This window comes from Bombina bombina, chromosome 3 (assembly GCF_027579735.1).
Source record: "Bombina bombina isolate aBomBom1 chromosome 3, aBomBom1.pri, whole genome shotgun sequence".
NCBI classification, from domain to species: Eukaryota; Metazoa; Chordata; class Amphibia; order Anura; family Bombinatoridae; genus Bombina; species Bombina bombina.
Window position 1 is genome coordinate 982,695,810 of NC_069501.1, and position 27,875 is coordinate 982,723,684.

Here is a 27,875-nt window from a genome sequence, read left to right on the forward strand (position 1 = left end):
CTCCGCCCCCCAAAGGTAACTTATTTAGAAGATCTTCTCAGGCCAGAGTCTATTTTTTAAATCTTGTTAATGCAATTAGCTGTGTTTTAACAAATTAGTAGAAACAAAGTGCTCTTCTTCATAGTAAATAAACTTACATAAACCCATAAAAAAGTCCCATGCCAGTAAACTTACTTTGCCACTGCCAGATAAACTGAAACATGGTGATCTTCACTTGGTTCTTCCCTTGCACGTTTCTGTTAATATTCTTTATTATGGTCTATCACTTATTATTACAACCTGCATTTATACACATATCTATTTAAATCGTTAAATGAGGAGAATACATTTTTGGAGTTTTTAATGAATTTAAATAGAGAACTATAAAAAACAGACAAAGCTATTGAATAAATATATTTATTAACATAGCCTTTTTAGAGCCTTCTTTAAATATAATATAGTCATGGCACCAAAAATAAAACAAATTATTGTCCTTGACATAGTGAAGGCATTTATCTGCAGATATAAAACAAATTGTGTCCAGTGTAATGGTGCAGCCATCTTGTTTTTAGTAAATGATATGCTAATTATATAGAAACAAACAATTAGTATGGAAATGACAACTCTCAGTGATTTGTGAGCCAAAGTCAATCTGTGTCATTCAGGTGTTAGAGTTAAATAAAATCTGCATTATTAGAAATCAGTAGGTAACCATTAAAATGCCCCTTGTCTCCAATATTTCTAAATGTAGCACAGCTGAAGTTTGTCACATAAGTAAGCTGAAGGAAAACATTGAGACAAAATATTAAGATAATATAGGATAAAATCATAACAAATGGTAGAATTGTCACTTAAAGGGACAGTAAACAGTTTGAGACTGATATAATTATGCATATTACATACTTTTTCTTGTAATTTAAGTTTTAAAATTGTGTCTTTTCCATGCTTGAAAACTGAAAGAGCACTTAGGAGGCTTTACAAGCCCAACCTTACCACAAATATCACCATACTCTGCACTTTATTATCTTATATTTTAAGTTGTTTTGTTAACACAATGACAGTTTCAAGCCCTATCTTCTGTAGATTCAAGTCTGGATAAGGAAAGTGTTGGGTGGAGTTTGATCACTGAAAAAAATTGCAGCAACCAAGGTGTTAATATGTTCTTATAACTATGTTAATTTATTTGAAGCCTAAAGATAATAGTTGTAATTACAAGGTGTTTACTGCCCCTTAAAAGCTCACTAAAGCGCAGGTGTACAATTAATTTCAATTTGATTAAAGAATTAGTATCATAATTGAATAGAAAAAAGTAAGTATATATATATATGTTGTGGGTAAAGTAAGAAATTGGTTAATACTAGCAATACCTGGGTAAACCTGACATTACCCAAGCGGCTGTGAGTAAAGCCAGATGTAACATGATAAATCTTTTCAGAGCGCATTGAGTCACTGCATCAAACATATAGACAGCGCTACGGAATTTGGCGGCGCTTTACAAATAAATGATAATAATAATGTACAATGCACTGTAATTCACACATCTTCACAATCTTTTATGCCTCCGGTTGTAAACCTCATTCCCCAAGGTTCATTTGGGGTGGATTCCAGGGGATCGGCGGGGCACCTTCCTTGAACCCCCCAGGGAGAGGCAAAAAAAATAGTGTAGATGGGTGAATTACATTACATCGGGGCTTTACCCACAGCTGCTTGGGTAATGTCAGGTTTACCTATATATGTTTACATATATATATATATACATGTGTGCGTGTGTGTATATATATATTTGTAGAGAATGGTGCACTCTCACAAACAGGTACACCAATGCCAGGGTGATGAATGTAGGATAAGATATAGTAGATAGAAGACAGCACTCACTGGTCTTGAAAATAGCAACAACTGCTTTAATTTAAGTGACATTTCGGGGACAGTCCCCCTTCATCAGACCAACGGTTGGTCTGATGAAGAGGAGCTGTCCCCGAAACATAACTTAAATAAAAGCAGTTGTTGCTATTTTCAAGACCAGTGAGTGCTGTCTTTTATCTACTATATATATATATATTTAAATAAAGATAATTAAGTATTGCTTCAGACATGAGGAAGAGGAAAATTGAAAACTTTTCTTGTTTAAATGTATTGTTGGTACTATAAAAGAATATCACTACTTACTGCAATGGCCTTGTTATTCTGGCGTCTGAATTACTGAACTAACTAGGCTACTTCAGTCACATATATGAGGAATTAAAAGTTTGTTCCCCGAAATGTAATCAATTAAAAAAAATCACAGTTTGTTAAAACCAGTGAGCACGGCTCTTGTGTCTACTGCTATTATATCTTCATGTTGCAGGGAGAGTGCTGATCCATATGGACTGCACTAAGTTGAAATGTGAATTTAGCACAATTTTCTGCACAAAGCTGAACTGTTGTTTCAAATGCTTTTTTTTGTTGTATATACAGATTATAACAAAATACTAGGAACATTAGTGACCATCCTCTTTGTGAGATTCAGATTTTTCATTGCCTGAGTAGAACTTTGAGTTTGTTTTGTAGAAATATTTAACAACACTACTGTGGACATCAGGATTTTATGTTCTGTATAGATATAAATGTTCTGTACATAAAATCTGTAACACAAATAGTAGAGCCTAGGAATAAAGACAAAAAGCAGATCTTTGTTTTTTGTTCTGGCTTAAACAGCTATAGAAGCACTCCTGATAACTTATATCAAAGGAAATATATTTGTACTTTGTTGCAGTTGTGTATTTATATTCCACTATATTTACTAAGGTATTACCCAGCATTTTATAGGCTTACAGGGTTTTGATGAATCACAAATTCCAAAATCTCCAAGGGAATCCCAGAGGGTGATTCTGATACTATTTTATGTAAAGGGACATTAAACACTGAAAACCTTTCATGTACCTCTCTTATATTATGGGTGCTGCCATTATGTAACCTAGGTTACACTACAAGTGTCTTAACCCCTTAAGGACCACCGGCGTAACCTATACATCAACAGGAGTTAAACAAACCCTCTAATCTAGCTTGTTTACAGCGCAGGTTTTGCTGATGTTGACAGTGAGGCATACAGTACTAGCGCAGTTTTGCTGCTTCCGGCAAAGCTGCACTTGGAAACCCTTTAATGAAACTGTGACATACAGGTTACATTGGTCGTTAAGGGGTTAAGGAGAGTTGCTGTAAATGTGCAAACACATGTCAGCACCGGAATGCAATGAAAGCTAGATTTTAACATGGCGGCATCCAAGACAAGACAGAGGCTTATAAAATGTATTTAGTGTTTAATGTTCATTTTAGAAAACAAATTATGTATTTTTGTAACATTTATATTTGTTAAAATAACAAATTATGTTGTCATAGAAGAGTCACTAATTATTTAGTAATTTGTGGAAAATGAATGGGGTTCAGTACGTCAGGCGCTCCTGTATTCTCTGCAAATAATTTGTCATCACAGTTAAATAATATATTTTGCAAATCCCTCAAATAAGTCAATCATGCAATTTAATTTAAACATGTATAGTTAAGGCAGCAAAAATGACTTTATGTGGACATCATATAAATACTGATTCAACATGTTTTTCAATTTGATGTGGAAGAGATGGGCTGTGGCTGTTTCTTTCATATATAAGAAAGCTTTTTTTGGGCTGTTCATGTACAAAGAATTCTTTCTTGAGACTTATTTCTCATAAAAGTTGCATAAACTGGATCAAGAGCGTTATATTCACACTTAGACAAACAGAAAGCATTCATTCAGTTTCTCATTACAAGTAATTACAGTATCTTATTTGATTCTTAGAAGGTTCAGTTACAACTACGTTCATTCCATAATATTGTCTTCTTCGTCCGTTTAGTGATCTTTAACTTGCGCTCAGCACCAAAAGTGATTGTACAATATGAATGCCATATACAAAGTGAAGAGACCACCTTAAGTGGGGTCCTCAAAGAATATTTTGTAATATTCCTCCTGGAGTGACTTCAAAGTTATTTTATGAGACTGGTTTCAATTGTAGTCTTTGTTTTAAACCAGCTCATATCCGACCCCTGCCGCAGATGTGGCTCTTGCATTTGAAGAGGTTAACAAGCAGAGCACAAACATAGTCTGCAATGTCTTCAAATAACAGTAATTTCTTTATATACAAAACAACATAAAATAAAATATAAGAAACCACCTAAAAATAGAGGGATCCGGCCTTCCCAGCACAGGGACAGTTCATGGGAGTGGCAGGTTTCAGATGGGAAGAGGGGGTTAGGAGGAGTTGTTCAGAGGGCCATCCTCACTCCAGTTTGTCACCCAGTCTTTCTTTTTAATGGTCCCTGTTTTCTCTTCCCAAGCTATGGGCCTGTCTTCCCTTGGAATCTTCACAGCATGGTACTGAGGCAGCTTCTCTTCCTGGTAACGTTTTCGCTTGAAAAATCCACACTATGAAGGGGAGAAATGTATATAATAAGACTGAGAAAAGATGGAGGAGGAAGTGCAGGTGAAAGAGATGGGGAAGAATATAATTAGAAGAGGAAATTGAGAGGAAACTAAGAGTAATGTAGTAGGCAAAAGTCAGAACTGTATACCAATCTCAGTTATAATATTTGATATATGTTGTGATATATGTCAGAAGATACAAAATATACAACACAAATAAAATACCATATATTTAATATTAATACAAATTCTAAGTGAATTACACAGTGGGAACCCTAGTGACTAGTAAAGGATCCCCCAGGAAAGGCAGGATCACTTCTGGGACTATACGTCCTAACTGCTAGGGTAGAATGAACCTGGATTATGGGGATTTGTGGCTGTCATTGCAAGATATTTTTGGACATTTTTTATGCAACAGAAATTCCAATGCAGACTCACTTTCAATAAACAATAAAAAGTGTTTTTTTTCATACTATAGTGAATGTGTAAATCTTTCAGCTCTAGAATGTGCATTCCAAAAGGAGAATGTGGTACAGTACTAGGCCTGTGTTAGATACAAAGAGCTGCTATAAATATTCTTTGAGCATTTTTATTTTCTTCAACTAAGTTAGCCTTTGGAATATCCTCTTATAGTTCAACTGTATTGTCCTAACAGTGTATCTTTATCAAATCACTGGTATGTGTTGATAATTTATTTTATGATTGTCCTATTTTTCTCCTGGATGGCAACAAATAGTGTGCTCTTGTAGAAATCACACGTGTAGAGATGTGTGTTTTCTCTATTTCTTGAAGGGTCCACTGCCCCCCTGAAGATCTGCTTAAACCCAGGCTGACTGCTCCCACCCAAAGTTACAAAGGAATGCCACATTTCATAATGAACCACAGAAACAAAAGTATCAACAATAGGTTCTTCCATTTTTAAAAATGAATTGTATCTTATTTTAAATACCAGTTTTATATAAATTATTATACTTCTCTAGATAACCCTGTATTAATCCCATATAGTGAATATATATTTTGCTTACACATTCATCTCTCAGAGGAAATGGTTATCATATACCATCCATATTTAGAACATGACATTTAAATAGTTATTTGATTGCTGAGTTTAAAGATCTGCAAAATGCCTCGTTTCCATCATTATAAGCCACTTTATCATAAATTAATCTAGGTTGCTGGTTATGTTGCTAATAAAAAAAATCATCCCTTCATGCAGTTAGTTCCCATTCCCTAAGTAAACCACACCATGCATCTAACTGGCATACAAAATACTGCATGCTACTATGTATCAACTAAACAAAAAAAACTAAAAAAAACTAGTGATAAGAATTAGTACCTATTTTTGGTTGATGTTGTTGGAAAAGGCTTCTGTTAGGGTTAATGTGCATTAACATCTATATGATATAGGTACAATAATAAGGGTGGGGTCATAAGTTCCTTTTAGCTGGTCACACTTACCAATAATAGAGCAAATAATAGCAATTGGAGGTGACTGATTCCCTATAGCAGAGCCTGTATAATAAAATCTGCTGTATGGGTTTTTATATTAGCTATATTTTAGTCACAAGCAAATAACAGCCCAAAGTATGGCTGATGAAATCCACATTAGCTTTAAAACAAAGTATATTTGAAGTATATCTCACATAATATCTACTAGGCCTCACATACTGTTTTTTATGTTCAAGATGTTAAAGTAAGAACATATGAAGTACTCTGCATCTATAATATACACTATATGGCAAAAAGCATGGCGACACCCCTGCTAATTACTGAGTATAGGTGTTGTAGCCACACCCGTTGTTAATAAGTACATAAACTCCAGCACAGTGCACTAAAATCTCCATAGATGAACACTGGTATTACAATAGTCATACTGAATAGCTTAGTGGCTAAACATGGCACTATCATAGGATTCCGCCTTTGCCACAATTCAGTTCACATCTGCCCCGATTACCTGTAAGTGCTATGATTGTGAAGTGGAAGTGCCTAGGAACAACAATAGCCCAGCCATGAACTGGAAGACTGTACAAACTCACAGCTAAAGTGGGTAGTGAGTAAAAATCACCTATAATCTGTGTCATCACTAACTACAGACATTTGGGAGCTTCCAACTTTGTGAGGTCCATGAAGACACGGTTTCAGGAGCTTTGTGTGGAGGAACTTGAACACCTGTGTGATGCATTGGAACGCTAATTGTGAGCCTGACCTTTTCATCCAACATAAGTGTCTGACCTCACAAATGCTCTATTGGTTAAATAAGCACAAATTCCCACTGACACACCAGAATCTTGTGGAAAGCATCCCAGAAGAGTGGTGACTGTTATAGCCACAAGTGGGGGGGGGGGGGGGGGGGCAACTCCATATTAATTTAATGCCCATGGTTTTAAAATGGGATGTCTAATAAGCTCATATAGGTGTCAAGGTCAGTTGTCTGCATACTTGTGACCATATAGTGTATATTAGTTTGTAAGCTATTCAGACGGGTATGTAATATGCATTGTGCTCTTTTTATCTCCTTCATATTGAAATCCTGATATTTATGTTTATTATTGTACAACAGACAAGTAATCTGTGCATGAATGCATTCTACAGATAAACATAAATCTAATAAATAAATAAATCAAACAATATTAAAAGTGTTATACTACATCACTGAATATCATTCTCACTCATAAATAGTGTTAGATGTGCAATCACCCAAACTGCAGAACAACATAAAGTTAATGAAAATCACCAAAGGCAGATGTTAGATCATAATCAAGTAACACTTTACATAGATGTCCAAACACACGTGCTGGGTTTTACCAGCTAGATCTCTTCCTCAGCCTGCCTGTCTGCCTCAGAGGGCTGAACCCCAAGGTGAGCTCGGTAGTAGTTTGTGGAATACTTTTCCTCTCTAGTACTTCGCTTGAAGAAACCGCACTGGAAGTAATAGGTTAAGAAAGGGGTAAGCTGGGCTGAGCACGGGAGATTCCAAATGTTCATACAGACCAGATCTGCCCTGGAGTGTAATATGTCCACCTCATATGTTTAAAGGGACAGTGAAGTCAAACTTAAACTCAGATAGAGCATCTTTCCAATGTACTTCTATTATTTACTTTGCGTTATTCTTTTGTTATCCTTTGCTGAAAAGCATACCTAGGTAGAGTCAGGAGAAGCAATGTACTACTGGGATCTAGCTGCTGATATATATTCCTCCTATCATAGAGTCACCCTATATGTTCAGCTAGCTCCCAGTGCAATGCTGCTACATCAACAAAGGATACCAAGAGAAATAAACAACATTTGATAATAGAAGTAAGTTGGAAAGTTGTTTGAAATGACATGCCATATCTGAATCATAAAAAAATAGTTTCATGTCCCTTTAATGTAGTTCTTTCAGTATATGTACATAAATAAGCAAGATCAGGGCAACATGTTAAGCTGTAGTGTAAGCTAAGAGAGTAATCATCTATACAAACACTCAAGTAAAGGAAGAACTGAAGGCATAAAAGAAACAGTAATGTTGTGTTGGAACAAACTTTAATCTAATAAGAAAAGTTAAAAGGGCATGAAACTCAACATTTGTTCTTTCATCATCTACAAACAGAATGCAATTTTAAACAACTTTCCAATTTTCTTCTATTATCTGTTTTGTTCTCTTGGTATCCCTTGTTGAAAAGCACGATGTACAATCAACTGGCAGGACAGTAGTCATTGTAGAAGGTGCAAACATACCAGAGCCCATGCTAACAGGGGGAAAGGTGGTTTTTCATTTTACTTAAAGGGATACTGAACCCAAAAATTTTCTTTTGTGATTCAGATAGAGCATGCAATTTTAAGCAACTTTCTAATTTACTCCTATTATCAAATTTTCTTCATTCTCTTGGTATCTTTATTTTAAATGCAATAATGTAAGTTTAGATGCCGGACCATTTTTGGTGAACACACTGTGTTGTCCTTGCTGATTGGTAGATAAATTCACCCACCAATAAACAAGTGCTTTCCATGGTTCTGAACCAACAAAAATAGCTTAGATGCCTTCTTTTTCAAATAAAGAAAGCTAGAGAACGAAGAAAAAATGATAATAGGAGTAAATTAGAGCGTTGCTTAAAATTGCATGCTCTATCTGAATCACGAAAGAAAAAATTTGGGTTCAGTGTCCCTTTAACATGGGAAGTCTCCTTTAGCCATAACTAGACATAACTAGCATAAGTAGTTAAGCGGATTGCTTCTGTTCCCGCCAAGGCATATACCAGGTATACAGGGGTCTACAGGAGCCAAGCACATGATCCAGCGTCTCACTTGGACACATAACTTTCATTAAAGGGGCTTCAGAAGCCATGAATTAGATCTATAATGTTACTAAAGGCACAATTATCTAAAGCTCCCTGGTCTGGCGAGAGTATCTAGGAAGTCTCATCAGAAGTCTGAGGTCTCTCAAAGAGATTTAACAAATCACATTTTATCTTGAGAACTATTTATCTCGCTATCGCTAGGCAGCGTTCTGTAAGTAAAGGAGAGTTTTTGTACGACTTCTCTCCATGCCGGTGAGTATTTGATAATCAGTTCTTAGTCATTTAGCTCAAGATCTCATTTGGGAATATAAATGGCAACATTTTGTTTATGTATTTGACAAATAAATCATAATTTCTCCATTTTTACAGACTAACCAGCATTTCCACTCAATTATATTTATTAGTTACTGTGTATTCTGTATGTGGGGGCAAAATATCCATTAGTGCTGACACTGAGGTAAATGTAACCATTACATTAAAAGCATCCGAAACCATAATGTAATATGCAAGTGAAGAAGAACATAGGGGGTGATTTATCAAGCTGAGGCAGACAGGGGCGCACATACGTGCCCCTGTCCTCTGCAGCTCGCCTCTGGTGGGCTGAATTCCCCTGGTGGAATTCAGCATTGCACACAAGCGCTATTTTGCGCTTGCATGCAATCCCACCCTCTTCCCGCACACAGCCAATCATGCGTGGGTAGGAGCTGTCAATCTCCTCAGTCGGACTAGACCTCGAAGATTGAATTTCGCCACTTTAGAGGTTGACAAAAGATTAGGGAAGCAGTGTTCTGATGACCACTGCTTGTTAAATACGGCGTGCAGTTTCTCTTGTGAGAACCTGCAGTCATAGTGGGTGCAAAGGCTTGTAAAGCCTTTGAGAAATCTACCCCATAGGGATTAAAGTATGAAATAAAAAGTGAGGGGGGAAGTGAATATAAGAGAACCTAAAAAGAAGATGCAGTAAGAGAGAGGTTGTGGGATTAAATGAGTGACAGGGCCAGAAGCTAATGTTTGCAGCTATGACCTGAAGTACAGGCAGAGATGAGTGGAGATAAATTCCAGTTTTCCAATATTAAGTATCACATACTGACAGGTGCCAGAGAGGACTCATTCATTCCTTACCTTCCACAAGATGAGAACAAGGAGAGCAAGCAGCAATATCCCACCCAGCACAGCAATAAGAATGATCCACCAGGGGACACCACCAAGTATTGCAACTCCAACATCAGAATACAGTATCACAGGTATCTGCAGGGAAATACCGGGGAAATGATTAGGTAGCTGCACACTCAACTATATTCGTCTGAGACTATTAATAAACTGACAGTTCTTTCTTTCTGCAAAGTACAGATGATCAGTATAAGCTCTGCCTGTGATTTTCTAGAGACAAGTTAAAGGGACATTAAACGTCTGGGTAAAACTGTAGCATAGTTACTAGTCACAAGGCGTTTATCCTGAACCTGCAGCTCTCTTTAAAGCCATTATCATATTTTAACCCATTGCAGGATCCATTAGTAAAGATCTGCATCTGTATTCTGGGTGCTACCATATTGGAGCGCACGTATTGCTAAATTCTGTGATTTCACAGATCAGTGATGTTACTGGGTTATTGACAGATGTTCCTTCCACGTTGGATTGTTGCACAATAGAAAGTAGAAGCTTTACATTTTTGCATTTAAAAATTCTGTATCAAAAATAAAGAATCTGCCAGAAATAATAAAACACACAGTTCTCGTTCTGTATTGTGAACATTAAAGTGCACAATATGGGTTGTAAAGGGTTAAAATAAGAGACTTTGAACAGAATGGCAGGTACAAGAGGATAAACAACAATATGCTAAGTAGTAACCAGCAGTTTAAAGGGACAGTAAACACCTTGCTATTACAAGACATTTCTGTTGTGCTGCTAAAGAATAACATACCAGCCAAGTCTTAACAATTTTAAAACAAATTAACATCCTTTTTACTGCAATTATTTTCAATAGCCAAACTCCACCCACCATTTGCCTTATTTGGATGAGCCAATCTGAGCTTTAGTCTGCTGATAACAAGGCTAGTCACTGTCTTAAAGTTAGTATGAAATGCATTGTTTGCATTCCTTATTTGATAAATCCCACTACAGACAGATATGTTGCAGGGTTAGACTTTGAGAAGTCAGCAGGTGCATTTCAAGTTTTGAGAATTAGAAATTGCTTAAAGACTAAAGAAGAGAGGAGAAAGCCAGATACAGGGAGTACAACAAACTCTACATGAAAGGTCAGTCGGCACCTGTGCAGTGGCATTTCTCAGCTCCAGGTTCTTGATTGAGGACTTCACAGTAATATTTGCCCGTATGATCACTTTCAAGTTGCTGACAGAAGAATAATCCTAAAGGAAAGATTGCACAAGAGCATGAAAATGATGTAACACATACACTAAGTTGTGAATAAAACACAAGCATTGCAAGTTTTCACCTCCAAAAATGTGCTGTTCCAGAGCCGTCCACGGACATTTAACTCCACCTGGTGAAAACTATACAGGGGGCATTGGAACACCACACAACGAGCAGTGCCCTGAGCACAGTCCTGAAGAAGAACAAACAGATTAGAGAAAATACATACAATTAGTAATAAGGATAAAATGCACATAGGAGACACAGATAGACAGACAGAAAAATAGAGACATACAGACAGGTAGATAGATAGAGGCAAACAGACGGATGGATGGACAGACAGATAAATAGAGACACACAGACAGACAGATAGATAGATAGATAGATAGATAGATAGATAGAAGCAAATAGACAGATGGATGGACAGACAGGCAGACAGATAGAGACATACAGACAGATAGACAGATACAGCAAACAGACGAATGGATGGACAGGCAGGCAGACAGAGACATACAGATAGATAGAGAGATAGATAGATAGATACAGGCAAACAGACGGATGTATGGACAGACAGGCAGACAGATAGAGACATACAGACAGACATATATACAGGCAAACAGATGGATGGATGGACAGATAGGCAGACAAATAGAGACATACAGACAGATAGAGAGATAGATGATAGATAGATAGATAGATAGATAGATAGATAGATAGATAGATAGACACAGGCAAACAGACTGATGGATGGACAGACAGGCAGACAAATAAATAGAGACATACAGACAGATAGATAGATAGAGGCAAACAGACGGATGGATGGACAGACAGACAGACAGATAAATAGAGACATACAGACAGAGAGAGGCAAACAGACGGATGGATGGACAGACAGATAAATAGACCAGTGTCACAACATCACATAAATTTCTTACTAGTACAATGTCTTTTTTCTTTGCTGGGAACGTAAGTGGCCATCTTCTAGCAGAGCTTGGAACCTGATCTTCCTGTTTGTTTGCTGAAGTCTTAAGATAAGTGAGGAAATAAAGTGGACCGGGTAAATCTTGGTGACCATTCCACAGCAGCTAACAGCAATCACGCAGATATTCTACCTACCAGATTGAGTGGGTTGATGGCATAGGTAGGGGCACATTGCATGATTCGCCCATGCTGCTGCCCTCCTGACAGGAAGATATTCATTGGGTAGAGCAGCCATTTGCCATTCATAAGTTCGTGTGGCCACATGAGATTCAAGAAGGCAGAACCCAGTGTTGGCAATGGTTGTCCTCTATTACTGACCTAAGGGGCACAGACATTTAACACGTCATACTCTCCTCTGTTAGGGCACAAAATATATTGACAGGAATGTATAAACATTATAATAAGACATACTGGGGTCTATCTATCAAGCTCCGAATGGAGCTTGATGCCCCGTGTTTCTGGCGAGCCTGCAGGCTTGCCAGAAACAGCAGTTATGAAGCAGCGGTCACAAAGACATCGCCGGAAATCAACCCGATCGAGTACGATCGGGTTGATTGACACCCCCCTGCTGGCGGCCCATTGGCCGCGAGTCTGCAGGGGGCGGCGTTGCACCAGCAGCTCTTATGAGCTGCTGGTGCAATGCTGAATACGGCGAGTGTATTGCTCACCGTATTCAGCGAGGTCTGGCGGACCTGATCCGCACTGTCGTATCAGGTCCGCCAGACTTTGATAAATTGGGGCCATAAAGTCTTGTCATTACATTTTAGTTGAGAAAGTATCTTAATAGGCATGATGTATAATGTAATATTTTATCATTTATTACATTATATAATGTTTAAGACATGTACCCTCCTAGACCTACCTACATATGCTCTTTAACAAAGGATACCAAGAGAATTAAAGTACACTGAAAAGTTGTTTTTTATTGCATGTCTGAATTCTGAAAATTTTATTTTGGCTTAGACAATGATAACATTATTATTATATGTATATTATTATATGTATTGATGGGAGTATTTATGTGATATAAAGTTTCTGATTTTTACTTTATCTATGAATCATTCTACAGCTCTATGTGTTAGCTGTGATTTACATGTGCATGTGTTATTCATTTATTTTTAAGCAGCGAGTTCGAATCACACATATTAATGCAGAAAACAAGCTCACAAGCAGTAGAAGAAAAAAAGATTGGGACATTAAAGGGACACTAAACACATTTTATGCCTCGACCTCTATTCATGGGTGCTGCCATTTTGGAACCTAAGTTACACTGCAGGTATCTGAAGGATGTTGCACATGCACAAACAGGTCAGCACTAGAATGAAGTGAGAAATATCAACATGGCGGCATCCCCAGAACTAGAGGGAGGTGTTGAATAACCTTAATACTATGCTTATAGAATGTAGTTAGTGTTTAATATCCCTTTAAGCTAACCGGGATCACATTTCCAACCCGTTAGAAAAGCTGTGGGAAAACATGCCCAGGTGATAATTGTCTTCATTTTCTAAGCCATTTTTATCAATTACAAGATTCACATTTTAAATAAGAAACAAGAACATTTGAAACATATGAAATACTATAACAAACAGGCATTTCACATTCTTTTAACCCCTTAATGACCAGCGATGTACCCTGTACATCGCAGTTTTTTCTATGGGGTGTGTTTTGTAATAGCACAATCTCACAGACAACAATGAGACTGCACTAATTTAACATGCTTGCAGGATGGAGGGACGGTCTAACACGCTATTACAACCAGACAAACCCTTAATGACCAGCGATGTACATTAAGGGGTTGAGGCTTTTTTCCACAGACCTTCATGGAAGCAAAATGTTTTGTTATGGTTTTTTCCCAACTAAAGGGACATAAAAATCAAAATGAAAAGAATACTTTTCAGTTTCAAAAATAAGTATTTTTTCAGTACACATTAGCAAAACTGCTTCTAGTAAGAATTATAGCTTTCACTGTGCATGTAGAATATGTACATATGCCCGTGCACCTGCTGAGAGGGCACAGTTTACACACAATCTGGTATTACAAGTGGATGGCTAAAAATTTTAACCACAGCAGCTTAACACGGCCGTAACTTTTTCATCCTATATTTTTAATGGATAACGCAGGGAGTGCTGTTAGTGTGCTCACTTGGCTCTTATTCTAAATGGTGAGTTAAGTGAGTTTAAGAGAATATTATAGCACAGAAATACATGAAGAATTCCACCACTTGTGCTCCATCAGTTTAATGATAATCTGATATCTGACATTAATTTTACTGTGAGCCCCCGTAGAAGTCTATTATGTGAGGGATTTAGCTCACTCGCTGCAATATCCGACATGCAGATGCTAGCGCACCCTATACTGTCGCTCAAGCACTAACAAATAACTTTGAACTTGTAATATGAGTGCATAAAATAAATGTGATGTTTATGCACAGTAGGCTACAGAGATCCGCAATGAGTAGTGCAAAAACGACATGTTCTAATGAATTGATACGTGACATTTATTGCAATATACAGGGAGTGTAGAATTATTAGGCAAATGAGTATTTTGACCACATCATCCTCTTTATGCATGTTGTCTTACTCCAAGCTGTATAGGCTCGAAAGCCTACTACCAATTAAGCATATTAGGTGATGTGCATCTCTGTAATGAGAAGGGGTGTGGTCTAATGACATCAACATCCTATATCAGGTGTGCATAATTATTAGGCAACTTCCTTTCCTTTGGCAAAATGGGTCAAAAGAAGGACTTGACAGGCTCAGAAAAGTCAAAAATAGTGAGATATCTTGCAGAGGGATGCAGCACTCTTAAAATTGCAAAGCTTCTGAAGCGTGATCATCGAACAATCAAGCGTTTCATTCAAAATAGTCAACAGGGTCGCAAGAAGCGTGTGGAAAAACCAAGGCGCAAAATAACTGCCCATGAACTGAGAAAAGTCAAGCGTGCAGCTGCCAAGATGCCACTTGCCACCAGTTTGGCCAAATTTCAGAGCTGCAACATCACTGGAGTGCCCAAAAGCACAAGGTGTGCAATACTCAGAGACATGGCCAAGGTAAGAAAGGCTGAAAGACGACCACCACTGAACAAGACACACAAGCTGAAACGTCAAGACTGGGCCAAGAAATATCTCAAGACTGATTTTTCTAAGGTTTTATGGACTGATGAAATGAGAGTGAGTCTTGATGGGCCAGATGGATGGGCCCGTGGCTGGATTGGTAAAGGGCAGAGAGCTCCAGTCCGACTCAGACGCCAGCAGGGTGGAGGTGGAGTACTGGTTTGGGCTGGTATCATCAAAGATGAGCTTGTGGGGCCTTTTCGGGTTGAGGATGGAGTCAAGCTCAACTCCCAGTCCTACTGCCAGTTTCTGGAAGACACCTTCTTCAAGCAGTGGTACAGGAAGAAGTCTGCATCCTTCAAGAAAAACATGATTTTCATGCAGGACAATGCTCCATCACACGCGTCCAAGTACTCCACAGCGTGGCTGGCAAGAAAGGGTATAAAAGAAGAAAATCTAATGACATGGCCTCCTTGTTCACCTGATCTGAACCCCATTGAGAACCTGTGGTCCATCATCAAATGTGAGATTTACAAGGAGGGAAAACAGTACACCTCTCTGAACAGTGTCTGGGAGGCTGTGGTTGCTGCTGCACGCAATGTTGATGGTGAACAGATCAAAACACTGACAGAATCCATGGATGGCAGGCTTTTGAGTGTCCTTGCAAAGAAAGGTGGCTATATTGGTCACTGATTTGTTTTTGTTTTGTTTTTGAATGTCAGAAATGTATATTTGTGAATGTTGAGATGTTATATTGGTTTCACTGGTAAAAATAAATAATTGAAATGGGTATATATTTGTTTTTTGTTAAGTTGCCTAATAATTATGCACAGTAATAGTCACCTGCACACACAGATATCCCCCTAAAATAGCTATAACTAAAAACAAACTAAAAACTACTTCCAAAACTATTCAGCTTTGATATTAATGAGTTTTTTGGGTTCATTGAGAACATGGTTGTTGTTCAATAATAAAATTAATCCTCAAAAATACAACTTGCCTAATAATTCTGCACTCCCTGTAAAGTAATTTTAAGCTGGTGCAAAGCCAATGAGAACCACATAATATCTGGGGTTTCTAATGGTTGCGTTCAAGTAGCCTCTAGTTTAAAAACCCTACTAAAAGACTTGGGAGGAAATTCAAACGATTCATCTAATGGATTGGAAGAGACCCATGGAGTTTCACAGAAATATCTATAAATACACGGATACATACTGTCACTTTAATGTCCAGAGCACTGCCTACATCCTCTTCAGTTTTCATTGCGGACTCTCCTTTTACCTCCCCGCTGTAATATAACCTGTCTGGCGATGCAAACCTGCAAGAGACACATGCACAGTAATGGCAAGTCACTTTACAATAGTATTCTATGGCACCACTTCACCATAGACATCTAACTCATCATAGTGTTTACTGACTTTGAGCTAGTCATGAATAGGGAGAGGGATCTGAACTGAGTATATTCCTAGTATAGGATCTAAATACTAAATTGTCCTTTATGTTCTGACAGATAGTATTGTTGTCCCAGGACATTATATTGGATAAGCCTAATATAGAGGACAACATATGAAAAATGGGGCAAAAGTGTAGGATAGATGATAAACGTGTAGGATAAATATTGGGCCAAAATGAAATCAAATCATACTGGATTTTAACATTCTAATTTCTATAGCTAATAGCCAGCACATTATATATAAGTAACCAATCAGATGAGCTTACCCAGACACCACGAGTGGGAGTTCAAAGATAACTTTAGCTATGGCGTGAATCATTCGTAGGTTTGGTTGCTCACTTATCCTATAAAGACAAAGGAAGCCATGTTAATTATTGGGAACAATGGTAAATCAATATTTACACAAACACATTAAGGGACAAATTACAAGTGGAGCATGTAATTCTAGCGTTAACTGTGCTAGAAGTAAGCTTTTTGCACAAAAACTGTTTTTGCTTACACGCTAACCCGCGCGCAATAACCTATCACCTAGTCAACTCGGGCGTAAACCCGATCGCATATTCTGAAATGTGCTAACCCGACAAAATATTAATATTTCACATTCCAATGTTCTTCACAAACAATCACTTAGATTACGAGTCTTCCGTTAGGGTTAAAAAGCAGCGTTGAGAGGTCCCAATGCTGCTTTTTAACGCCCGCTGGTATTACGAGTCTTGCAGGTACAGGTGTAGCGCTCACTTTTTTGGCCAGTCTCGGAAATACCGCGAATCCACTTACGTCAATTGCGTATCCTCTTTTTTCAATGGGACTTCCATAGCGCCGGTATTACGAGTCTGCCAAAAAGTGAGCGGTACAACCTCTCCTGTCAAGCCTGATACCGCGTTTTAAAGTCAGTAGTTAAGAGTTTTACACTACAACGCCGTAGAATAAAACTCTTAACTAAAGTGCTAAAAAGTACACCAACACCCATAAACTACCTATTAACGCCTAAACCGAGCCCCCCCCCCCACATTGCAAACACTAAAATAAATGTTTTAACCCCTAATCTGCCAAACCGGACATCGCTGCCACTAATAAACATATTAACCCCTAAACCCCTGCACTCCCACATCGCAAACACTAGTTAAATATGATTAACCCCTAATCTGCCGGCCCTAACATCGCCGACACCTACCTACATTTATTAACCCCTAATCTGACGCCCCCAACGTCGCCGCCACTATATTAAATGTATTAACCCCTAAACCTAAGTCTAACCCTAACTTTAACACCCCCTAACTTAAATATAATTTACTATTATTAAACAAATTATTCCTATTTAAAACTAAATACTTACCTGTAAAATAAACCCTAAGCTAGCTACAATATAACTAATAGTTACATTGTATCTAGCTTAGGGTTTATTTTTATTTTACAGGCAACTTTGTATTTATTTTAACTAGGTAGAATAGTTATTAAATAGTTATTAACTATTTAATAACTACCTAGTTAAAATAAAGACACATTTACCTGCAAAATACAACCTAACCTATGTTACAATAACACCTAACACTACACTACAATTAAATTAATTACCTAAACTAAATACAATTAATTACAATAAAATAAAATTATCTAAAGTAGGAAAAAAAACTAACACTAAATTACAGAAAATAATAAAATAATTACAAGATTTTTAAACTAATTACACCTAATCTAATCCCCCTAACAAAATAAAAAAGCCCCCCAAAATAAAAAAAAAAGCCCTACCCTACACTAAATTACAAATAGCCCTTAAAAGGGCTTTTGCGGGGCATTGCCCCAAAGTAATCAGCTCTTTTACCTGTAAAAAAAGTACAATACCCCCCCAACATTAAAACCCACCACCCACACACCCAACCCTACTCTAAAACCCACCCAATCCCCCCTTAAAAAAACCTAACACTAACCCCCTGAAGATCACCCTACCGTGAGACATCTTCACCCAACCGGGCAGAAGTGGTCCTCCAGACGGGCAGAAGTCTTCATCCAGACGTCATCTTCTATCTTCATCCATCCGGCGCGGAGCGGGTCCATCTTCAAGACATCCGACGCGGAGCATCCTCTTCTTTCTTCGTCCGATGACTGAATGAAGGTTCCTTTAAATGATGTCATCCAAGATGGCGTTCCTTCAATTCCGATTGGCTGATAAATTTCTATCAGCCAATCGCAATTAAGGTAGGAAAAATCCTATTGACTGATGCAATTAGCCAATAAGATTGAGCTGGCATTCTATTGGCTCTTCCAATTAGCCAATAAAATGCAAGCTCAATCCTATTGGCTGATTGCAAATAGGATTTTTTCTACCTTAATTCCGATTGGCTGATAGAATTCTATCAGCCAATTCGGAATTGAAGGGACACCATCTTGGATGACATCATTTAAAGGAACCTTCATTCAGTCGTCGGACGAAGAAAGAAGAGGATGCTCCGCATCGGATGTCTTGAAGATGGACCCGCTCCGCGCCGGATGGATGAAGATAGAAGATGCCGTCTGGATGAAGACTTCTGCCCGTCTGGAGGACCTCTTCTGCCCGGCTTGGATGAAGACTTCTACCCGTCTGGAGGACCACTTCTGCCCGGTTGGGTGAAGACGTCTCACGGTAGGGTGATCTTCAGGGGGTTAGTGTTAGGTTTTTTAAGGGGGGATTGGGTGGGATTTAGAGTAGGGTTGGTTGTGTGGGTGGTGGGTTTTAATGTTGGGGGCGTATTTGTACTTTTTTTTTTTTACAGGTAAAAGAGCTGATTACTTTGGGGCAATGCCCCGCAAAAGGCCCTTTTAATTTAGTGTAGGGTAGGGCTTTTTTATTTTGGGGGGCTTTTTTATTTTGTTAGGGGGATTAGAGTAGGTGTAATTAGTTTAAAAATCTTGTAATTATTTTATTATTTTCTGTAATTTAGTGTTTTTTTTTCCGTACTTTAGATAATTGTATTTAGTTTAGGTAATTCATTTAATTGTAGTGTAGTGTTAGGTGTAATTGTAACTTAGGTTAGGTTTTATTTTACAGGTAAATTTGTCTTTATTTTAACTAGGTAGTTATTAAATAGTTAATAACTATTTAATAACTATTCTACCTAGTTAAAATAAATACAAAGTTGCCTGTAAAATAAAAATAAACCCTAAGATAGATACAATGTAACTATTAGTTATATTGTAGCTAGCTTAGGGTTGATTTTAAAGGTAAGTATTTAGTTTTAAATAGGAATAATTTAGTAAATTGTAGTAATTTTATTTAGATTTATTTAAATTATATTTAAGTTGGGGGGGTTAGGGTTAGACTTAGGTTTAGGGGTTAATATGTTTATTATAGTGGTGGCGACGTTGGGGGCGGCAGATTAGGGGTTAATAAATATAATGTAGGGTTCGGCGATGTTGGGGGCAGCAGATTAGGGGTTCATAAGTATAATGTAGGTGGCGGCGGTGTCCGGAGCAGCAGATTTGGGGTTAATAATATAATGCAGGTGTCGGCGATGTCGGGGGCGGCAGATTAGGGGTTAATAAGTGTAAGATTAGGGGTGTTTAGACTCGGGGTTCATGTTAGGGTGTTAGGTGTAGACATAAAATGTATTTCCCCATAGGAATCAATGGGGCTGTGTTAGAAGCTGAATGCTGCTTTTTTGCAGGTGTTAGGTTTTTTTTTTCAGCCGGCTCTCCCCCATTGATTCCTATGGGGAAATCGTGCACAAGCACGTTTTACTTGCTCACCGCTAACATAAGCAGTGCTGGTATTGAGGTGAGATGTGGAGCAAAATTTTGCTCTTCGCTCACTTTTTTGCGGTTAATGCCGGGTTTGTAAAAACCCGTAATACCAGCGCTGCCTGCAAAATAAATGACTGGACGTTATCTACAAAGATTTATAGCAGATAAATATCACACACATATTATATATATAAATGCAAAACCATTGCAAAAAAATGTGCAACCAAAACACAAGAGCAAGTCCTTATAGTAAAGATGTTTAAAAGAATACAGTCCTCCAAAAGTATGGCCGCAGCCAAACGGCTGTATCCAGGTTAAAGTTACATTACTCACACAGTCCCCCAAAGTAGATCAGGCTGGCCAGCAAACTGATGATTTACGGTATACCTTGAATAGAACAGGCCTGTTTCAAACAAACCGCCTTCCGACTCCTCAACACGGATCCTCCGATCTTGCGGAGTGACGTCACAGGTGGGAGTGCTGGCGTCCCAACACACCTCTCATCCGATTGGTCTGTTCTCGATGCCTCAATTTGCATAGACAATTCTGTCTATCAGCAGCAGGAAAGCACAGGCATAGGCAACTGTAGTTTGACAGGGCCGATAAATAGCGTGAAAATAAGCTTGGGGTTGTTGAGCCCAAAACTTTCCAGTATACACAGTTCTGTGTTAGCATGCCCAGCAGTGTATATCCGATCCAACCTGTTCAGGTGTCTCCCAGATGTCCGGAAACTTCTCCTACTGGCACTCTTTAGAGACCGGAAAGTCCATACATCTAGCATAGGGTAAACTTGTCCCAAGGTTTAGTATAACAAACATAGTCCATAAGCAGAATGTCGCAAATGGAACCACACACTCAGTGCCACACACTTAGTGCCAACGTCACGTACGTTTCACCCCCACAATTAGCATGTGTGTCAGGGGCTTCATCAGGGCATAATTGGTATCCCAGAACCACCTATTTATAGCACCTGTCTGTGCTCAGGTGAGCACAGACAGGTGGACCGTATTCTTTTATACATCTTTGGAGGACCGTATTCTTTTATACATCTTTACTATAAGGGCTTGCTCTTGTGTTTTGGTTGCACAATTTTTTGCAATGGTTTTGCTTTTATATATATAATATGTGTGTGGTATTTATCTGCTATAAATCTTTGTACATAACTTCCAGTCATTTATTTTGCCGTAGGCATTTAATAAATATGAGATTTATTCTCTAAATAATTTTGAGTGCAAGTATCCCTTTCTTTAAGGTGACAGTACTATATGTTGCTTTTTTCTCTTCTATAATTACAGTGTTTATATTATTTCAAAGGGTTGCACCTTATTAGTCTTTACAAGTAGTATTTTCTCCTCCCCCTACATACATATAGAAATATATATATGTGTATATATATATATATCTATATATATATATATATATATATATAGAGAGAGAGAGAGAGAGAGATGATTATATATAGGTATAGATATATACAGAAATATACAGTAGAGGAATATCTATTTATAAATTCTTAGAACATATTCCCCTATGTGAAGAATATTGAAATGTGAAATATTTACAGTAAATACACAGTTTAACACTTTATTAAAAATGAATATTGCATGATTTTACATGTTTTCATCTACTTAACTGCAAAGGACTCCAATGCACTTATATATGTCTATATGTGTGTACATATGTATTTATGTGTTTATATGTGTATATATGTCTGTAAATACACTCTTTAGACATGTATATGTATGTATCTCTACGTTAAAGCCCTTTGTCTTGCAAAACAGTTAACCAGAGCTCTGAGGTTACGTGAAACCGACGCGCGTTACTTCAATTGCACTCACTTAGTTAAAAACCTGACGTGTGCAAACACCCAAGGTAAACCCATTTTCATTTGCGTTTAACTATTAGTGTTCCACTCGTAATCTAGCCCTAAATATGATGAATGCTTGATCAAAAGTAATATGCATATATACATACTTTTATGTAAAGCTTCATAAATAAGTGCCCTGGTTTTAAAAATACTATGCAAAACAGGGGAACTTTACATTGCAAAATACTTACCTTTTTCTTCAGCAAACCTGGATCGGCGATCCCCCGCTCGCAGCTCCTCTGTACTTACGTCAGCAATGACGAAACCGGCTTCCTCCAATAATGGCGTGCACCCCAGAGCATCCATCTCGTGAGGCCACGCTGTGATTGGAGGAAGCCGGTTTCGTCATTGCTGTGTTAAGTACAGTATGAGAAGCGGACGGGGGATCGCCGGTCCAGGTTAGCTATACAAAGGTAAGTATTTAAAAAAACCGCTGCAATGTAAAGTTTTATGAATGAAAGTGCCTCTGTTTTTAATAGTGTTTTTAAAAACCTGGCACTCATTTATGAAAGTTTACATTCATTTCAAGGACAATTAATCTACTATGTCTACTGAAGATGATAAGCTTCTAACTTCTGGCAACTGATATGACATAGTAGATTTCACATGAATGGTACATTTTTATACTTTTTAAACAATGACAATAAAGCATTTAAAAAAAATATTTTTTTTATGAAAAAGGTTTATTGCAAGTTGTATTATACTGTAATGAGATAGTCAAGTACCACAAGCATGAAAATAATATCTTGCTTTAGCAAAGGAATATTCATTAAAATCAGTAATACATTTTATACACTGCATAAAAATCAAGAGTACTCTATTTTTTCAAATTTTTCAATATGCAGAGTTATACTCTGTGACTGTCCCCTTCTGTGAGCACCTGGTTTCATCTTGTGCATGCACCTGGTTTCAACTTGTACATGCACCTGGTTTCAATTTGCGCACACACCTGGTTTTATCTTGGGCACACACCTGGTTTCATCTTGTGCATGCTCCTGATTTCATCTTGTGCATGCACCTGGTTTTATCTTGTACATGTACCTAGTTTTATCTTGTGCATGCACCTGGTTTTATCTTATGCATGCACCAAAGCCCTCGTCAGTAGTCAACTGCACTATGGCAATGCACTCTACGCCGGGTCCACCGTCAAGCTCCAGAAACGACTCCAACGCATCCAGAACACCTCGGCCAGACTCATTCTCGACATCCCTCGCCAAAGTCACATCACCGAGCACCTAAGGAACCTGCACTGGCTCCCTATCAACAAAAGAATCACCTTCAAGCTCCTAACCCACGCATTCAAGGCCCTCCACAACATGAGTCCCGAATACATCAACCACCTCGTCATTCAAGGCCCTCCACAACATGGGTCCCGAATACATCAACCACCTTGTCAATCTCTACACCCCCTCCAGACAACTCCGCTCCGCCAACCAAGCACTCACAGTCATCCCCCCGCATCAAGAAAACAACAGCTGGAGGAAGATCCTTCGCCTTTATGGCAGCAAGAACATGGAACACCCTCCCGCTGCACCTCAGACTATCCACCTCCCTTATAAACTTCAGGAAGGACCTCAAGACCTGGCTCTTTGACTGAATTGTCTTCCTTTAGCCCCCCTCCTCCTCCCTTGGCGCCTTGAGACCCTCATGGGTGATTAGTTTGCGCTTTACAAGTAACCAATAGATAGATAGATAGATCTTGTACATGCTCCTGGTTTTATCTTGTGCATGCACCTGGTTTTAACTTGTGCATGCACCTGGTTTTATCTTGTGCATGCACATGCTTTTATCTTGTACATGCACCTGGTTTTATCTTGTGCATGCACCTGGTTTTATCTTGTGCATGCACCTGGTTTTATCTTGTTCATGCACCTGGTTTTATCTTGTGCATGCACATGCTTTTATCTTGTACATGCACCTGGTTTTATCTTGTGCATGCACCTAGTTTTATCTTGTGCATGCACCTGGTTTTATCTTGTTCATGCACCTGGTTTTAACTTGTTCATGCACCTGGTTTTATCTTGTGCATGCACCTGGTTTTATCTTATACATGCACCTGGTTTTATCTTGTACATGCACCTGGTTTTATCTTATGCATGCACCTGGTTTTATCTTGTGCTTGCACCTGGTTTTATCTTATGCATGCACCTGGTTTTATCTTGTGCATGCACCTGGTTTTATCTTGTGCATGCACCTGGTTTTATCTTGTACATGCACCTGGTTTTATCTTGTACATGCACCTGGTTTTATCTTGTGCATGCACCTGGTTTTATCTTGTACATGCACCTGGTTTTATCTTGTACATTCACCTGGTTTTAACTTGTGCATGCACCTGGTTTTATCTTGGGCATGCACCTGGTTTTATCTTGGGCATGCACCTGGTTTTATCTTGTGCTTGCACCTGGTTTTATCTTATGCATGCACCTGGTTTTATCTTGTGCATGCACCTGGTTTTATCTTGTACATGCACCTGGTTTTATCTTGTACATGCACCTGGTTTTATCTTGTACATGCACCTGGTTTTATCTTGTGCATGCACCTGGTTTTATCTTGTAAATGCACCTGGTTTTATCTTGTACATGCACCTGGTTTTATCTTGTACATGCACCTGGTTTTATCTTATGCATGCACCTGGTTTTATCTTGTACATGCACCTAGTTTTATCTTATGCATGCACCTGGTTTTATCTTGTACATGCACCTGGTTTTATCTTGTACATGCACCTGGTTTTATCTTGAACATGCACCTGGTTTTATCTTGAACATGCACCTGGTTTTATCTTGTACATGCACCTGTTTTTATCTTGTGCATGCACCTGGTTTTATCTTGTGCATGCACCTGGTTTTATCTTGTACATGCACCTGGTTCAGATCTCAGAGCCAAACAGGTGTGGACTGGTGTGTACGCACAATGCACTTCATTGCCTATTAATCAAGCTCTTACACAAGATATGCCCACCAATAAATACTGCACTGGAAGGAGTGGAAAAAAGCATCAATTTCAGACGTATTTTACAGCAATAGAAAACAAAATAAATAATGAATGCATTTTAGTTTAAAATCCCTTCAAAGAACACCCTGGATAGGCTGAGGAGCTGCTCCTTGAGTGAATGCAATAACTACATCACACTATAGCAAAGCTTAGCTAAAGCCTTACGTGGTCAGTTCAAGGTTCACCTCCAATTCTGTTGTCTCAAGAGTTATTCCAGGGATGCTGATAACCAGATAAAATGAGATCTGTTGGCAAGAAACATGGCAAGATTATAATTCTACTATAACTAATTAAATGAGATAGAGGAAGGTTGTAGAGATATAAGGAGGAGGGAAGCAGTAACATACATGACAAAAAACAAATACATACTAAATATTTACTAGGCAACACAAAGAGGAAGGGTAACAAATCAAACATATTCATTTACCGTAGTAGACAATTCATTAATGATATCAGCCTGACTAAAGTCTTGTATATAAAGACCAGAAGAACTTAATGTCCATACTGGACAAGAAATTGTGTCGTTATTTAAGTCCTAAGGGACAAGTTAGCGGACTGAGAAACGTCTTCTTGCTAAATTAAAGCTGCATACTCTGCCATGTGGGTTTCCATCAGATATTTTCTCAGTTATAGTCTAACAGAAAGAAATGTTTATGTTAATTACATTATATTTTGTAACTCAGCCCAGCGAGATAAGCAATGGTTTGGTACAACATTGTTGGCTCCTGTTGACAGTACTGTGGTTCGAAGTTTTGTCATTAACTTCCCTATATGCAGAGGAGTAAAAGATGTAGAGCTAACATGGCTGCCTCAATATGTGACAATGCTGATTTAAGTAACAGTAGTAGGTAAAGTGACGCTTGTGACTCAGTCTCTTGTCACAACTAATGCAGATCATAGATTCTCTATATCTCTATTTATTTGTATCAACCAGTACACACTTTATTACAGTTTCATTGTTGCACAGCTTGTGATTAAGCACATTTGATAACTCCTTATCTGATATTTAGAAATGTATCTTCTATTAAAGAGAAGCTAATATTCTTCTCCTATTAAGTTATGGGGTCAATTTCTTTTTATTTCTTTAATGCAACTTTCCTGCAGAGTCCTGGTTCCTTAGCAATCTAGACTGAATAATTCACGCCTGTCTATAATTAATGGCAAAACGTCTTCTTTTTTTTCTTAGAGAAAATGGTATAAAACAGATAATAACCTCTATGTTTCTGTATTTTGTTCCCTATGAGTTTTTGCCACTTTTTCTTTAAATTTACCTGTTGATACATACATTGAAACATAGATTCAGCTCTTACTAAATCATTGTTAGCTTTTCCTTGCCAGCGAATCATAGTCCCAAGTCATATTTTGGTTTTGGTGAGATGTTTGAAGCTATGTGTTTTTTTTTACTCATATGACAAAAACAATGGCAATGTTCTTTTCACAGAATCCTAGTAAAGATCTGCTTTCAGTAAAGTCAAATTTAAAAAATGAATTTGTGCTTAATAAAGTTTTTTTTTTTTTTTTTTTACTTAGACCAAGTGTGTGCATCACATATGATACTTAGGCCCCTATTTAAGAAAGTCTGGCAGACCTGATCCGACAGACCTGATCCGACAGTGCTCGCTGAATACGGCGAGCAATACGCTCGCCGTATTCAGCATTGCACCAGCAGCTCACAAGAGCTGCTGGTGCAACGCCGCCCCCTGCAGACTTGCGACCAATGGGCCGCCAGCAGGGGGGTGTCAATCAACCCGATCGTACTCGATCGGGTTGATTTCCGGCGATGTCTGTCTGCCTGCTCAGAGCAGACGGACAGGTTATGGGGCAGCGGTCGCCAGAAACACGGGGCATCAAGCTCCATTCGGAACTTGATAGATAGGCCCCTATATCTTCTCTTCTTGTTTCAGAAGATTATGTCTATGCTTCAGACATCTGTGAGGTAGTCATATGATCAATGCTGCACAAATGTATATATTTAAAATTACTTTTATAATAATATTTTATTCAAGTTGTTTCTTCCATCTTTTTGTAGAATAGCAGAAAACTCTAGTAGCATTGATTGTGTTGTTTCTCTATTTGCTCGGCCTAGTAGTTTAATCACACTCCTCTGGTACTCACATTGCCAATTGTCTTCTGGGATGAGAGAATGAAAAGACTGAATGTAGTAAATTCAATTCCTTTACTCGGTACAGCAGATGTATTCAGGAAAACCATAACTTATAAAATATTGTTTTCTTTGAAGATATTAATGCCACTATCATTGTACTATGCAAATGCGGTGCAAATTACTATTTACTGGTGCCCCGTGATTTCAATGAGAGGTGCAAATAGTAAACTACAGACATTATTTAGTGCAAAGCGAGAAAATAGGGACAATGTAAATTGCCAAGAGACTTAAGCGTTAAAAGAGAAAATTTAACACTTTACGGAGGATGATAATTCAATATCAGCCACATGACCTAAGTATTTAATTCAGACATGAAGGTATCGGGCCATTAATAACAATCAGCTAGATTACGAGTTTTGAGCGCTATAGAGAAATTATGAACGCCATAAAAGTTACGTTATTTAATTTTCTATAGCGCTGCTATTACAAGTTCTCAAACATACGCCTTTTGAGTGCGATATGGTTGTGTTGAGCTCCATACCGCACACAATCAGAGCGTTGCTGAGACATGCTCGTGCACGATTTCCCCCCAGACATCAATGGGGAGAGCTGGCAAAAAAAAAAACACCTGCGATTGCGGAAACAAAAGTT

General features: G+C 38.2%; 1 protein-coding gene across 4 annotated transcripts in view; it reads right to left on the reverse strand.

Moving 5' to 3' along the window:
• Nucleotides 1–380: 380 nt before the first annotated feature.
• Nucleotides 381–27,875, reverse strand: part of ITGA7 (integrin subunit alpha 7) — a 331,759-nt gene continuing 304,264 nt past the window's right edge. For 3 of the 4 annotated variants that reach the window (XM_053708086.1, XM_053708088.1, XM_053708089.1), the window contains 9 exons: nt 25,286–25,365; nt 16,812–16,889; nt 16,308–16,410; nt 12,175–12,357; nt 11,994–12,083; nt 11,141–11,251; nt 10,956–11,054; nt 9,811–9,936; nt 381–4,414 (listed from right to left, as the gene is read on the reverse strand). In XM_053708086.1, the coding sequence (XP_053564061.1) occupies nt 4,241–4,414; nt 9,811–9,936; nt 10,956–11,054; nt 11,141–11,251; nt 11,994–12,083; nt 12,175–12,357; nt 16,308–16,410; nt 16,812–16,889; nt 25,286–25,365 (1,044 nt within the window). In that variant the 3' untranslated portion in view covers nt 381–4,240. Of the gene's footprint in view, nt 4,415–7,216; nt 7,334–9,810; nt 9,937–10,955; nt 11,055–11,140; nt 11,252–11,993; nt 12,084–12,174; nt 12,358–16,307; nt 16,411–16,811; nt 16,890–25,285; nt 25,366–27,875 lie in introns of all 4 variants that reach the window. The other variant, XM_053708087.1, reaches the window with a different exon arrangement.